Genomic DNA, 13,286 nt, shown 5'->3' with positions numbered 1-13,286 from the left:
GCTCTCATGTTTTGTTTTATATATGCTCTTTTCAATTTTCAAATTTAAACTCTACTCAGCCTGCATATTTTCAGTTTTACCCTCTCACTTACTGCAGAGTTAATAAGTTACCTTAATCTGAGTAAGATACAGGGAATTTGTGTGTCCGCAGTTTTACCAGTTTAGAACTGCAGATGCATTAGCTGATCTCCTTTCATTCTAAAGTGTGTTTATGTAAACTGAACATGGCCTTTCTTTGGGTAAGAAACTCCAATAATACAGCATAATTAAGATTATTACAAGTTTAATTTACATTTAGCTAGACAATTTTAACTGTTAATAAACGAAGCAAATACTGGAAGTTTCTGAGCAAGCAAACAAAAATAACAATCCCTGTAATACAAAATTTACCTATTAATCATTCAGTATTATAAGGTAAAAATTATATTAATTTTTTGTTGTTTTTCTGTTGACAGCGGTGTGGTGGAATATGATGCAGAAGGCTTCACAAAGCTCACTCTGTTGCTGATGTGGAAAGATTTTTGCTTCCTTGTTCACAGTGAGTAACACTTTGCCTCAGGCATAATTGTCTATCCTCTTGAAGATACAAGTTCAAAAGGGAAAAAATACAATTACAGGAAACAATTTAAAAGTTTTAGCTGTTTTTATCCAATGCTTAATCTATTTTTGATGTGACCATAACACTTAGAAAACACAAAATCCTAATTGTTTTTGGAGATGGGGGGAATTGGAGGAGGGGAGAGGATCCACATCAGTAGTGAGATGCCAGCTTTACAAAACACCAAAAGCATCCTGGGGAGGTTTTCTGGTAATATGATGCAAGTTCAAGTTCATGGTTGTAACTTGGCCTTTCAGAAGTGTCGATAATGAGAACCAATATTATACTCAACCCAGAAATACCTAAAATCTTCTGTAGTTGTCAGGAGTTAATGCATTGATACTAACTGTAAAGACTCTGTTTAATTACATGAGAAATACACTATACCGTCATTAGGATCCAAAAGATATTCCTAGACTGAAACTGTGTAGGCAAAACTGTCTTAACAATGTAGCTAGATTAGCTGTCATTTGAAAGTTTTAAGAAAGGACTGTGTTGCTTTCAAAAGGACATTCTTAATTGAATATATAGGAATTAGTCCATGTGGATTAGTAAATGTGGCTTTGTTACATGTTACCTTTTACATGTTACTTTAAGTAGTAATTACTATTTTTCCCTGTGCTAAGGTGAAATTCACAGGTATCAAAGGTATTTTTGTCTGGGGAAATTCGTTACTCTTTAGTTTGTTTGTTATGCTTCTTATTTATGTTTAAAAGAATTGCATTGCAGTCTGAGCAGCTGCAGCATTGGTGTTTGTTAACATTCTAGCACTGGTATCTTTGAGATGACTTCACTTTTGATTGTGGGCTAGCTTTCCATGTGGAAAACTGACACTGTCTTGATGGCATCATAGAAATTTGTCCCAGAGTTTTTGATGCAGAAAGTGAGGATTGCCATTGTTCAGAGAAGTCCTTCACCCTGTGTTGTGTTGGAGATCATAAAAAATGGTCTCACTAATTCTCTTCTTTTTATTACCTAAGGTTACCACACAGTAGTGACCTTAAGAGGCCTAGAAAATTCAAACCTGAAATTAAAACACTTCCATCATATTATTATGAATTATGTTGTGGAAAAAAAATTAAAGCTGATATTTTTTGGAAAATTATCCTTGTTAAATCTTTACTTACATTTCAACTACAGTTGAGAATTGGTCACTGGACAATTGTCTTCTATGAGATGGCACTTACTTACGTACAGCTTTCTTGGAGATTTCCTACCTTTCTTACTCCCCAACATGTTTGGTTTAATTGAATCTGTTAAAATTCGTGTGGATTTGATTTGTGCTGCAGGATAATATAACTTAATACATGTTGAATCAGTTAGATTTCAGGGGAATCAAAATTCAAATTTCTGCTAAATAACAGAGTAGGTTTTAACTGTGTAATATTCATAGTATTCAATTAAACTGGCATGAAAGGTACAATTATAACTGAATAGTTTATCACTATGTATTAACCCTGTGGCCTTAAAAATCATACAGTGTCTTAGCTTTGTAAGCCATTGCATCACCCACTTGCTGAACAATCCACTGCAAAAGCATTTATGTTCCATGCACTGAAGGATATTGCAATGAAAGGACCGAAACCTGCACTTCATTTCCTGAGTGAAGTAATATAGGCTTTCATCTCTTAACCACTGACATAACTATGTATATTATGGTTGAATATTTAGCAAGCGTCTAATAAAATGTCTGGGAGAGATAGCAATAAGTTGAAAACTGCTCTGCTTCATATATTTAGTATAGTATGTAGATAAAGTATTCAGAGGAGAATAAATAGGTCAGTATACAGCAGGCACCATGGCAAATCAAATGAAAGGTACCATAGTAAATTTTACTGGCATCTAAATTTCGGTTAAAATTTTATGTTTAATTGAGATGGTGAGATTTATAAACCCTGACATGAGTTTTATTTCCTTTAAAAGATGCATTCAGAGATTTCAAAAATAACTTTGGCATTGTTTTGCAGCTATTTGCATTCCAAGTTACAAACTTATTTGGACACTAGGAAGCAAAAAAGCATCAGAAGTAAGGTGAAATTATTCAGAATAGTTTTATTGAGTAAACTGGGTTAAAGGAGAGAGAAACAGGAAAATAGTTCTGAATTGCCAAAGCCCAATAACCTTAGAACAATTTCACTTGCTAAAAAAAATTGATTTGTGCTGTAGTCACAGAATGCAGAGCAGAGTCTACTCGCTCTACCTTAAAACACCAAAGAGCTACCTAGTTGCAAACTTAATCATTAGATTAATGAAGCTGCTGCAGTTATTATATTAGATCAAAGACCAGTCAAAGGAACTGTTGCTTTAGTGGTTTAGTTTTAAGAATTAATCAAGTGCTTTCAAATATAAGACAGAAGAAATAAACATTTAGAGAAGTTCATGCGTCCACATGGGAAAGGAAATTGTTAATCAGTCATACTGCTTTTGATATTGATACTGTTTATGAGTAAGTCTCCTTATGAAGCTTTGTAAGTAAACTTCAATAGACTGCCAATTTCTTTCTCTTCTTGTTTATGAATCAGCTATGATTAGTTTTTGCAGACAAGTATTTCTTCATGCTCTTGTTCCTCCATATAGTCTGTGTATTTATACCATATATAAATCATAGTATTATTTAGGTTGGAGAGTACCTTTAAGATCCAGTTCAGCCATTGATGCTATAACCAGAACAATATTAGATAAAACCACATTAAATTATCCATAAATAATTAAGAATCAAGTAGCCTTATTGGTATAAACACAAGAATAGGACTCTGAAGCAACCTTTTTGTGGGCTTTTCAAAGATTAATTTTTATCTTGCAAGATTTTTAGACTGTCAGCACAAAGGAAAGTGACAGAAATTGGACTGGTTGCAATAGCAAATGAAACACTGCTTGTATTAGTGATTTTTAAGATTTAAGATGTCTTGAAAAGGACAAACATTAAATTAAGAAAGGTTTGTTTCATTGAACAATATTTCAGGGGATGAAGAATGCTTGAAGCTGCCAGCATTTGTATTTCAAGTTTGGAGGGGATCTCAGCCGAGGTGGAGTTGGTGGGAACATTTGCTGGAACTGACTTTGACTAACTGTAAGGGATTTCGGGTTCTGTGTGTGTAATGCCACTGACTAGGAGGTCCAAAAGCAAGGGACCCAGAGCATTAATTGGGTTATAGGAGGCTATACCTATGACTATCAGGCTTTGGATGCACACCTGTTTCTGGATTCAGGTGTTTTTGGTAGAAGTCCTTAATGCCAGCTTTTGATGCATTCCTGTTTGAATACTGCTGTCTGCACACATTCTTCAGAAGAGCGGTTTGTGCCAGTGCAGTCAGGTTACGTGGCTTGAGTTGATGGCCTTAGCTAAACAACTGGGGTTCACATAAACCTCCTTTGGGTCTGGATTAGCACATCTGTCCACAGCCTCAGAAAGCTTGGAAAATAAAGACACAAAGAATTTTTGGTAGCCGTGTTTGTTCGATGACGCTTGGGAGGAGGGAAAAAAAATCTGACATTTTGGGAAAGAGCATTAGTAACTGGGAACACAAGTTTACACTACTGTGCAAAGAAAGTACATTTTATTCCAGAAGTGTTCAGAGAAAAAGGAATGTATGCCTACTTGCTGCAAATGAACAAAATCGTATTGAAGAATTAATTCCTTCATTCTGTTACCTTTCCAAGCAGAAATAACTGATTAGGCCTCAGATATTGTTTAATCATTCAGTAGAGCATCAATAATCCTTATAATGTAGGGGAGTGTTAAATTTTCAGGCACCTAGTATAGTTTAAGATGTTATACCTGCCCTTGAAAGGAGATTGCCCCACCTCTGGAAAGTCAACAGAACAGAGCTAGTGAGCATTTGTCTGCCCATTCATCTATTCCTCCAGCAGATGTTTAAATAACAAGTTATACTTTGATGTAGTAAATGGCTAGCAAGGAGGTTTGGTAAAGTCTTAAATATGAAGGTTTTTCTTAGATGAACATGTGTCTGATCACTTTGTGTTTACTATTACTAAAAAATCTCATTTGGCTCACGTACAACTAAATACCCAGGATGGAATCAAAGGAACACAATGTTTAAAGTACTCTTAATGTCAAAAATAAAATTATCAGCTTTCAATAACAATTTCAAACTAAATCTAGTTGGCAGAGTCCCTTAGAAATAAAGGAGAAAAATATGCCACAGAGAAAAATGATCAGCAGAAGACTCATTAATTTCCAAATGCTGCAGTTCAGTCCTGTGATTATCCCCTTTCTATGCCTATGCCTAGTTTAGTGCAGAACTATGTGCCTGTGATTCCAGCTACTTTTCCACCAGTGCCTGTTCCATAGCATTGAAGTGTATCTGCAGCTTTCGTTGACTGCAGTTAAGCAATATGCACTTCACTACACAGGAAATGTCACAGAGAATGCTTTGTTTTGAGTGATTAAAACAACGTACAAGGTTTCAAAGAAACCCCCTCTGCTTGGGGTATATTTTGCTGTAGGCAGAATGACATACCTTCAGGAGCATTCAAGCCCAGATTCAAAGAAATACATGGAACCAACTAAAAGTACTGAGACAGTGAGAGGAGAAAACCACCACATGAAAGACACTTCCCTGCTTACTCCCAGGTGTAAGATCCAAATTGCTTTTGACTTTCTCCAGCCAGTTTTATATCACTGGGGCTTACTTAATCTCCAGTTTTTTGTTTAAGAATGAAAGACAGCCTGATACAATATTTGCTGACATTTTTGATCAGCATCGAACTTCTCATACTAGTATGAAGCCATCATAAGATACCTGTAGAGCCTAATTCCATCACAGCAGTTGTTTCCTGTTTGTTGCTGTCCGTACCAAGTTTTATAAACTGCCTAGCGTCCATTCTCCCCTTTTCAGCAATTACAAATAGGAACCTAAAACTAGTTTGTACAGAGTGACATGAAAACAAAATGAACACAGAGAAAGAGAAAAAGAGGAAAAGAAAACCTCCATTTTCAGATTTCACTTGCATCCGTTGTGAATACTTACACAGACTTTACTGTATGTAGGTATTCATAAACTAGTTTTAGGTTCCTATTTGTAATTGCTGAAAAGGGGAGAATGGATGCTAGGCAGTTTATAAAACTTGGTACGGACAGCAACAAACAGGAAACAACTGCTGTGATAGGAATTAGGCTCTACAGGTATCTTATGATGGCCTGATGTGGGTGGACTGGAAAAGTATTTTAAAGTGTCACTTTTCTGTGGATATTACTTTCTTAATTTCTGAGAAATGCATATATTTGCCATACTTTTAAAACTGTAGTATATTGCTATAGACATTATTTGACGTTCTTCCAGTAACTACAAGCACTTTAACAAATGGACTGAAAGGTTTTCTAATAACTTCTTACAAAATTGCACTTTTCAGAAAAGGGAACAGTTGATTTTTCTTATTTAATAGATATATCCAGAGTATGACTACTATATGCCCAAGTATATGACAGATAACTAAAATTCTCAGAAAAGATACCTGACATGGAGCAGGGATATAATCCTATTTTATCTGCTCAGTTTTTGAAAAGAAGTAATTAGGTATAAAAGTCATTGATGGGATGGGACTTGAGTACAGATTGTGGTGTTTATTATTCTTATTCCATCTTATGTTCTTGTGTCTACACATTTTGGCAACTCACATGGCATTCACAGATAGTTTTTCTCTAAGGTGAGAACTGCATTGCGTGAGGTACCGCAAGTAGAAAATTGCTCATAGTACCAAGTGGAAAGAAAATATCTTGTATTCAATCGGGAAAGGAGATGATGAGCAGGGTTTCATGGATGAGTCCTGGGTTCAATATCAGGCAATGCTTTCAGAAAAAAAATCAGGATGATACAGAACACCACAGTATTATTAGAAATTTGAAATTTCTAAAAATAAGAGCTGTATTAAGATAAGAAAGATTTTCTGAATCCTTCTTTCCTATCTCCTTCCTCTTTCTACACAATGACAATTACTTTGTCACCTAAGTAAATTTTTTCTAAGAATCCATATGTGGCAAAGCAATGACACACAAAGGCGACTACTGAATGCCTTTTATGAAATAGATAAATATAATTCACTTTGGATTAATAAGAAATACACCTTGGTTTAGAGGTGGAACTGGTCACAAATGTGCATAAATGCTTAAGTGGGGGAAGGAGGGAGAGCTTAAGCTGCTTTTCTGTCTCCTTCATCAGCAGCTCCATTGCCGCATTCAGCAGCACAGTCTCACATTTTCTCTAGTCTTCCTTTCACTCCTGCTGTCCCTGTAGAAGCCCATCTTGAATCCTTAACTTCCCTTGCCAGACTCAACTCCAGGTGAGCTTTGGCATTCCCAGTCCTGTCTGTGCATGCTCAGGGAGTGTCCACATCTCATGTGCTTCCTTTCTATGTTTGACTTCTGTCAGGAGTTTCTTGTTCATCTATGTAGGCCTCCTGCTCTTATTGCTTGCTTTTCTGCTCATCAAGATGGACTATTCTTGAGCTTGGAGGAGGTCATCATGGAATCCTCTTCTCACCAGGACCATTATCCCATAGGACTCTTCCATGGGAGGAGCAAGATCCCCTGAACAGCCTGAAGTCTGCTCCCTGGAGCTTAGGGGTGTGATCCTGCTATTTGTCTTACATCATTCTCAAATGAAGCATTCACAGAAGAGCACCAAAAATGGCTGGTGGTCTAGAAAGCATATCTTTAAAGAATATGTACCACAAAGTAATTTTTTTAGGTTATTAAAAGGCAATATAAAAAGCCTCTAGAACTGTGTAAGGTGGCTTCAAGATTAAAAGTGATACATTGTAATGTTCAGGAGTGGGAAGATGCAATGGACCTGTATTGCAGTAAAGAAGTTTTCAGTTTAGCTTTAAAAATATCTGGAGTGGCTTAGTTGGCTGTTTGGGTCAGACAGGATTGCACTGCATTGTGATTTGAAAGCTGTAAGCCTGCATGGAGTGAAGACTGAAAAAACAGGATAGCACATGTGTCAGCAAAGGGTCCTCTTGACCTGCAGGATAATGTCTCGCTGATCACAGATGAGAACGAAGTAAATCAATTTCCTTTCAAATCCCAGGCAGCATTTAAAATAGGAAAAAGAACTTACTTGCGGGCCTCATAATCTTAATAAAATGTTGGTGAGAAAAGACAATGTTTTTGTGCAGCTACTTTTCAGGTAAAAACATGTTTTAGAAGTCTTTATGTCCGGTTGAAAAGTAATGTAAAACTCAGAAATTAGCAGTGCATCTCTACTGGGAAAGCAGAGGAAATTTTTTTGTGGTAGTCACCAATGTGTGCCAAGAAAGGACACAGCTTGCTTTTTACACCCATAACAACTGCAAGTGTATTTAAGTTTCAAGCTTCAAACAATTCAGATGGAAAAGAGACAGCTTTTAGTAGCATCAATCTCATCAGCACTTAGAGAAGTTACTATAGAAACTGTTACAGCAGAGACAATAAAAGGAAATAAAAACGGAAGGAAAAGAGAATGAAGATCTTTGAGAATTTGAAGTAAAAATAAAGCAAAATGTAAGTACCTAGCTGAAGCTGGTGAGGTAAAAATAAAAAGCCTTTCTCTTAATTAAGATAATCACAAGTACAGAAATTAGAGAAGGAAAAGACCTGTAAGGCCATTATGCCATTTCTTTGGGTTCAATTTAAGATTTTGAGGATTCCATGGGATATTTTTAGGAGGTAGTCCCGTCTTGCTGTAGAAGCCCAAAAGGGTATGACATAGTTTAATTGGGTGATGACACTCCAAAGCAATAAGGCACTATAAAGCTGGTTTTGGGTTAAGTTACATCACTTTTTCATGGCCTTTGATCACATAGCTGTAAACTGCATGAAGAATATCTTGATTTGATCTGTTATTTAGTTCCTCTATAAAACTAAACAAAGAATTAAATACTCTGTCTGCAGCACATGACTGTAACTTAAGGTATTTAAACTATTTTTGTCACATTTTTAAAAAATGCTGGTTAGTATGAAGAATGAAGTACTAAAAAAAAAGATATAAGTTATAATAAAGACATGGGATATTTTTCGCAACCATATAATATGCCTATGTTGAAAAAAAATCGAAACAATTGTAATCATAAATCTAGTTGCCATTGGTGCCTAGACTGTAGTTCCCATTATCAGTGGAATGAGAACCACGAGGTGGATACAGCAGTGTCATGCAGTTCTCTTCAAATAAAAATGGGTTACATTATATTAAAAACCCCCAAACAACAAACAGACAATGCCAACTAACAAACAAAAACAAAGAAAGCTAATTAAACAAATCTACTCTGTAATGTGTCGGAATAGTTTAATCCGTCACAACTCATAGTTTCCATTCTGCCTACAGCAGTTTTTCTTTTGTTGTTTAATATTGTACATTCCGTTCATACATAACTGATTCAGTTAAGAAAAAAACAGTTGTTTCTTTTTTCAGAGTATTTACTTGCATTTTCATAGCATTTATTTGGAAGTATTTTGTACATAAGTCATCTTACTCATTTACTATACAAGTGTTGACTTTGCCAATGGGGTGGATATTTCCTGTAGCAAGGGCAGACCTAATTACTTCAAAACCAGCTGTGATTACCAACACGCCCAAAATGCCATAAATGTCTCAGCTAAAATTCCATAAACGGCTTTTCATTTCAGATTTGAAATTTTGAAATGTTGATTTCAAAATAGCATCTTTCTGCAAAGAAGATCCTGTTTTCCTCCAGAAGGGATGTCAGCCCTAATAATATTTAACAAATTCCAATTCCTGTGACTGTACTCTATTAAACTGAAGTCCAGCACTAATGCCATTGATATGTTATTTGTCATCCTAGCTCTCTCATTCTTGCAAGAATAAATCATCACACACCAAAGCAGGATAGCTGTGGCATTCAGTAATTCTTTGTGTGTTTTGAGCCAAATTCCGCCTTTCCTTTTTTGCCAGTAGAATGTAGGCTAAGGGCCTTGAGCACACAAGAGTCAAGGAAGGATTCACTAGGCAAAATAACCTGACATCCTGCCCTGTGGAGCTTTGTGCTAGGCACTACCATCCCAAAAATGTTTGTGACTGAATCTGTTCAGGTTTCTCTCTAGGTACAGTCATCAATGTGATTCCTGAAAGGCCTTCTGTACTGGAATATTTATGTAAAAACTGAATATAGGTCTTTTCCCTTGAAGTTGGGTGAAGATTTTTCTCCCATCATACAGGCTGTTTGAAACAGCTTTCTCATAGAAGTCATGTCAGAAAATCTAGTAGACATTTTCTTTTAAAAGAGAGCTTGATAGATGTGTAAGTGGTATTATATAATATGGTATATGCATTACCACTGAATTGTAAATTCATGTGGGTCTCATCCACATTAACACGTGAAAACTGGGGAGCTCTGAGTTCAAGGAACTTTTCAGTTTAAGGCAGTACATTCAAATCCACAAGTTATTTTTCCCAGCAGTGTGAGCTCAATTGCAAGTAAAGACAGAGAAAATGTGAAATTCAATGAATCAAAAGAGAACAAGCAGGAAGATTATGAATATGTACTAATAAGAGACAGAAAGACAGCTCTGGGGACTGGAGTATGTGTTTCCTGTTTCCATTACTGACTTCATCAGAAGTACTTGAATGCAGAGGCAGTCTCTCGCCAAAGTTGGATGATATGTAAGGAATGAGTCAGGGAATTTCGGGAAGAGAACGGATAGTATCAGGCTAAGATTGTTCAGTGCTCTCTGGAGATTTGAGTTTGGCAGGTCTTTCCTGTACCCTTCTTGTTTTTCTGGTGAAATAATTTAAACAAAACTTTCATATGTCCAGTAATCATTGATTCTGAAGTACCTACTGTGGCAGTCAGCATTGGATGGACTTGTGTTTGGCTATATAAAGTATTATCTACTATTAAGACTCAAAGAAGAATTGAATCCCTCAGGCTGGCACTCAGCATGAGTAGACGGGTTGACTGTCCTTTTCCTTTTTCCTTCATTCCTCATCTGGAATTGCTAAAGAACCTCTCAACTCATGATGGTGCTGTGAAACAATTTTTTAATATTTTATATAGCTAATGACATTCTTATGATGATTAGAATCATCACATTGAAAAGCTCACGCAGAAATGAACACATATTTAATGTGCAAGACTTCAGTGTTGTGCAGGAAATGCAGAGGGGTAGAGTCTGTCAGATGGGGCAGTGCAGAAAAGTTTGTCCTTTAGTCAGCTCTGTCCAACCTAGGAACTGAACTGGAAACAATACTGTGTTATCTTGTGTTTGAAGGCTGCTCTGTAGAGCAAATACAGATTGAATTAAGGTTGTGCATGCCATGAAACCTTGTAGAAGTAGAAATCTTAGCAGTAAAATATCCAGATCAGCCAGTGTTTATGAGTGCAAAACAAATTTCAGGTGCAACAAACTGCAGCAGATTGAAGCATCCCAAAGGTTAATAAGATAACCAATATAGTAGCACCCAAGCATTAAAATGGTGTGCAACTTTCAGTGAATAAATGTTGACTTTTGTGAAAATAAATACCTAGATTTATCCAGTGCCATACAAAGGATGAATAAACCTTTTCCATAGAATAGGGGAACAGTATATGGAAAAATTTCTAAATATTATCATCTAAGTGCTTAGAAATATTTTAATGGTCAGCATACATTTCAAGCATGGTTTTGTTTTCCCATCTCTTCTCTCCAGTACTTAAAGGCAGGGGGGAGGGCACTGTGGTAAACTTGCCCTTCTCTTCGGAGCATTTTTCCCTCAGAAATTCTGTAGCAGCACTGGTACATGCTTTTGCCGACACATTCTTTCCACATTTCATATCCTGTTTAAAAAGTTGTAAAATTAGATGCTAAGGATACTATTTTAAAGTTACTAAGGCAGTCAAAATCAACTCTGTAGTTGTTGACATAAACTTAACAAACTAGGTAACCTGTTCCAAGTCTCAGATTGTTATTTTTTAAGGAAGTGAACAATTCAACCTTACAGATTCATTGCATAGTTTCTTAATTATTAATGAACGAAGATTTTGGCTTTAAGATAACTATGCTTTGAATATATGTATGCATTAAATGCTAAGTCAAGAGAAGCAAATCTGTATTCCTTCTAGATAGCTTCTTGTGTTTCAAAAAGAGAGCAACTTCAACTATTTATAAACGATAATTAAGTTTCTTTACAACATGACTTATTCTCAACAAGCAAGTTCTTTTTCTTTTGCTTTCTTATGAACTGTGTGGGAAAATTAGGGTTCAATCACTGCAGAATTTACTCAATGCTTAATTACCCATAAACAGCCTTCCAAGTTCTGCTCATGTAGAGCTTGCATAAAGACATGATTTTCCCCTCACTATGGCTGTCTAAAAATTGACTTTTGAAAAATGATGTGTAAATTGTAACATAGGAGAAAGCAGTGTTTTACTATGGTTTTGGCTTCTTTCCCCAGTCTGCTGTTTGAGTTCATCATATATTAACAGTGTGATGCTTAGGAAAGCCAAAGTAAGAAATCATCAGTATTAAATTACTTTGAACGTGGAACTAAATTAGAAAGCTTTACTTTCCTGAATGAGCTAATTGTTTAAATTTTCCAAAGGAAATGTTTCTATTTCTGTGAGAGAAGGGGTAAATGGGACTTCCTCTGACATAATTTTCGTTTTAAATCTGAGTTTGAGAGCAACATTTTTACCTTCATAACCAAATATTACTGCTTAACTGCATGACTTGTATAAGCTTGCTAGTTGAAGTGACTCACTTACGCAGATGAAGTTATTTTTAGGGAGATAATTTGCACTGTTTAGAAGAGAAGAAAAAAGGGAGAGAGAGTCCTACTAAGAGCTAGATCCCTCATTATAGTTTACAGAGCTTGTGAACCCAGCATCCAAGCAAAAGATGACTAAGCAAGGGGTCTATTGGTACTTTCAGGAATTTACAGACATGAGTCATCTGCTTATTTTCTGCAGACATATCACCAGGGTACTTCTGAGTCAGCTGTTATTTGGAAAGAGTACTTGTATTCAACGTGATACGTTTTTGTAGTTCTTGGGTAACTTGCATGCCAAACCAACACAGTTTGCCTAGTTCAAATGTTGATTTACAGAACTGGTGTGTTGTTAACTGTGATGCATTTTTCATGGCAAAGTATAAATGTTGTCTTGAATGTAATTACAGTAACACCTTTGCCACCTTATGTATTGCATGGAGGCAGAACTGATTTTTTATTAATGCACAGATTGAGAGTCAGACTGCCTATATGCTACCAGGTGAAAAGAAAAATTTTCTTTAGCAACCTGTGTGACTGTGAGCAGAATTTGACCTTTTATATCAAATGTACTTTGCCGGCATGAATTACCAATGGTATTTGTTATTTTTTACATTCTGTGCAGTAACAGTGTCAGTGGACAGGCATCCACTGCGACGGAAGCAAGTTCTTGCCTTCCTTTCCTACTGCGAAAATAATAACTGGCTACCTTGAGATATGTATAACACTTTACAACTCAAGGCTGTTTCCTGTTTACCGGTCTTTTAGGTGTGGTTGTGTTCCAAAATTAGGGACAGGTTATTTTACTTGGTCTGGACTCCTCCACACCTTGTATTAAGAAAACACTTGGATTAGAAAACTGGAAGATTTTAGGTGAAAGGTAGTGTTAGAAATCAAAGGCAGGTCAAATTTTTCAAAACTACTTGCAGTTCGGGTGATACTGTTGTTGGCCAGATGTGGGATGCACAATTTTTAATCTAATTTGATT

The 13,286-nt window shown here is 36.2% G+C and overlaps 1 protein-coding gene across 4 annotated transcripts in view; it reads left to right on the top strand.

Moving 5' to 3' along the window:
- BABAM2 (BRISC and BRCA1 A complex member 2) overlaps positions 1-13,286 on the top strand; it is a 171,436-nt gene that overhangs the window by 132,074 nt on the left and 26,076 nt on the right. For all 4 annotated transcript variants that reach the window (XM_032684413.1, XM_032684414.1, XM_032684415.1 and 1 more), the window contains exon 10: positions 456-538. In XM_032684413.1, the coding sequence (XP_032540304.1) occupies positions 456-538 (83 nt within the window). The remainder of the gene's footprint in view (positions 1-455; positions 539-13,286) is intronic.

The sequence above is a fragment of the Chiroxiphia lanceolata genome, chromosome 3 (genome assembly GCF_009829145.1).
Source record: "Chiroxiphia lanceolata isolate bChiLan1 chromosome 3, bChiLan1.pri, whole genome shotgun sequence".
Taxonomy (NCBI): domain Eukaryota; kingdom Metazoa; phylum Chordata; class Aves; order Passeriformes; family Pipridae; genus Chiroxiphia; species Chiroxiphia lanceolata.
The sequence above is the reverse complement of the archived record's forward strand: the minus strand, read 5'-3'. Positions and strand labels throughout refer to the sequence as shown.